The sequence below is a fragment of the Centruroides sculpturatus genome, unplaced genomic scaffold (genome assembly GCF_000671375.1).
Source record: "Centruroides sculpturatus isolate CEXI.00-Female unplaced genomic scaffold, Cexi_2.0 scaffold1008, whole genome shotgun sequence".
Lineage (NCBI taxonomy): Eukaryota > Metazoa > Arthropoda > Arachnida > Scorpiones > Buthidae > Centruroides > Centruroides sculpturatus.
Window position 1 is genome coordinate 215,215 of NW_019385260.1, and position 2,069 is coordinate 217,283.

Here is a 2,069-nt window from a genome sequence, read left to right on the forward strand (position 1 = left end):
TGTCGAGAAATTGCTTTTGCTTTGGATAACTGAAAAACAGTGTGCCGGCGACAGCGTATCGGAAGAAATTATTTGCGAGAAAGTTAAAAGGATACATGCTGATCTCATGAAAAATCAAGCAGAAACTAGCGAGGAAAACGAGGTGTTTAAAGCCAGCCATTTTTTTTACATGAAAACGGATTAATCATTTTTACATTACTTCTTATGGAAAAGGTTGGTTTGATATACGTCCTATTCGGTATAAGTCCAAACACCAGGAACGGATTAAGGTCGTATACCAAGGTTCCACTGTATTTAATCTATTATATTCTAAATTAAAATATTCTGTTAAATACATGCAAATGAACTTCAAATTTCACATAATAACAAACATATTCTAGAAGAGAGGGCTCATTCCAAATGACAGATATTTTACAGTGTGATGCATTAAATGCATTACACTGTAAAATAACTCATTTGGAATGAGTCCTATCCTTTAGAAAATGTGAAAACAGGAGACAATTATCACACTGCTGATGATGATAAACTTTGAAAAAATATGAAATCTTACATTGCTTTAATTAGAAGTTTTTTTTTGCATTATAATTCATTAATTAAAATTCAGAAAGATAAAATTATTTTTATTTCTATAAATTGTAAGAAAAGTTCATTTATCACTTGAAATTTTTAATTAGAGAAACAATTTACAAGATTTTGTTTTATACCAAACTTTTATAATGAATTTATTGTAAATTTCAAAACTAATAAATACATTTTAATGAATACAAATTTCAAACTAATATCCATTACTACTCTGCCTATTGCAATTTGGTCATAATTTCATACAAAGCACTTTCATTCAAGAGGAAGACAAGGCCATTTTTTTAATAAGTTGTAAAGGCATTGTATTGATACTTGTTTTTATACTTTTTTCATTTCTATCTCTAAATTTTCACAAGCATACTTCTCAATTTATAAAATACTGCTCAGTCATATTGAATTATATTGATGAAAATGTGATGTTAATATACAACATATGTTTACGATAAATATATATATATTTTATATACAATATTCCAACAAAGGCTCATATGATTTTTAAGATAAACTATCAGAAAATAATATTAAACTTTTATACCTATCTCTAATACAGAATATAGATAAATCAATACTTTAAACTGTTTCAAAAATTATAGTTTGTTTCTTTGTTATTTGAATAATTATAGCTACATTAAAATCTTTAATGTACTTACAAAAAAAAAGAATGAAAAAATTATATTACAGAAATATTGTACATTATTATAAATAAATATAAAAGTTACGTTGCAAGCCATGGATGAAATTCTAAAGACTTTTTACTTCTATCTCCATAATCATATAACAATTCTTCACCAGGTTGAATATCTTGACGAGCCACAAGAATTAAGTGAGGTTTATTTTCTACAGCAAATGATTCTGTTTTCAAGTTTCCTTTCTTGCTGTGATTTACCAACCTTCCTAATCTTCCAGATTCTTTTGTTGCATCAACACTGAAAATAACAATTGACAATTACGTGTGCAATTTATATGGCTTTCAAGTGTATAGTATATTTTATATTATATTAGTTTATGATATAAAGCTAGATCACACCTTATAATAATGAAAAAAAAAAACACTAAATTAGGGGGAATTAATTCTATTTAATTCTATTAAATTTTGGCAGGTAAATGTCTAGAGGGAGAGGAGATACAGAGGGGATCATGTGTCATGTCTTGAGTACAGATGGACTTAACCCATTCTCAGTCTAATTTTTTTCAACATGACCATCCAAAAATATGTCAATTTATATATCAAATATCAATGATAAAAAATTAATTTTAGTTATTTACAGTCATCCTGAAAAATATATTATTACAGTCTATCCCCCTATAAGATCATTGATTTTTCCGTTTTATCTGAATTACATGTTGTACGAGTCACTTAGATTTTACAAATATGTGAGCCGTTCACAGCCCGGCACACGTATTTGTAAAATCTAAGTGACTCGTACAACATGTAATTCAGATAAAACGGAAAAATCAATGATCTTATAGGGGGATCGACTGTAAAC

The 2,069-nt window shown here is 27.5% G+C and overlaps 1 protein-coding gene across 2 annotated transcripts in view; it reads right to left on the reverse strand.

The window, feature by feature from the left end:
* Positions 1 to 644: 644 nt before the first annotated feature.
* Positions 645 to 2,069, reverse strand: part of LOC111636826 (N-lysine methyltransferase KMT5A-like) — a 72,665-nt gene continuing 71,240 nt past the window's right edge. For both annotated transcript variants that reach the window (XM_023382168.1, XM_023382169.1), the window contains exon 7: positions 645 to 1,508. In XM_023382168.1, the coding sequence (XP_023237936.1) occupies positions 1,298 to 1,508 (211 nt within the window). In that variant the 3' untranslated portion in view covers positions 645 to 1,297. The remainder of the gene's footprint in view (positions 1,509 to 2,069) is intronic.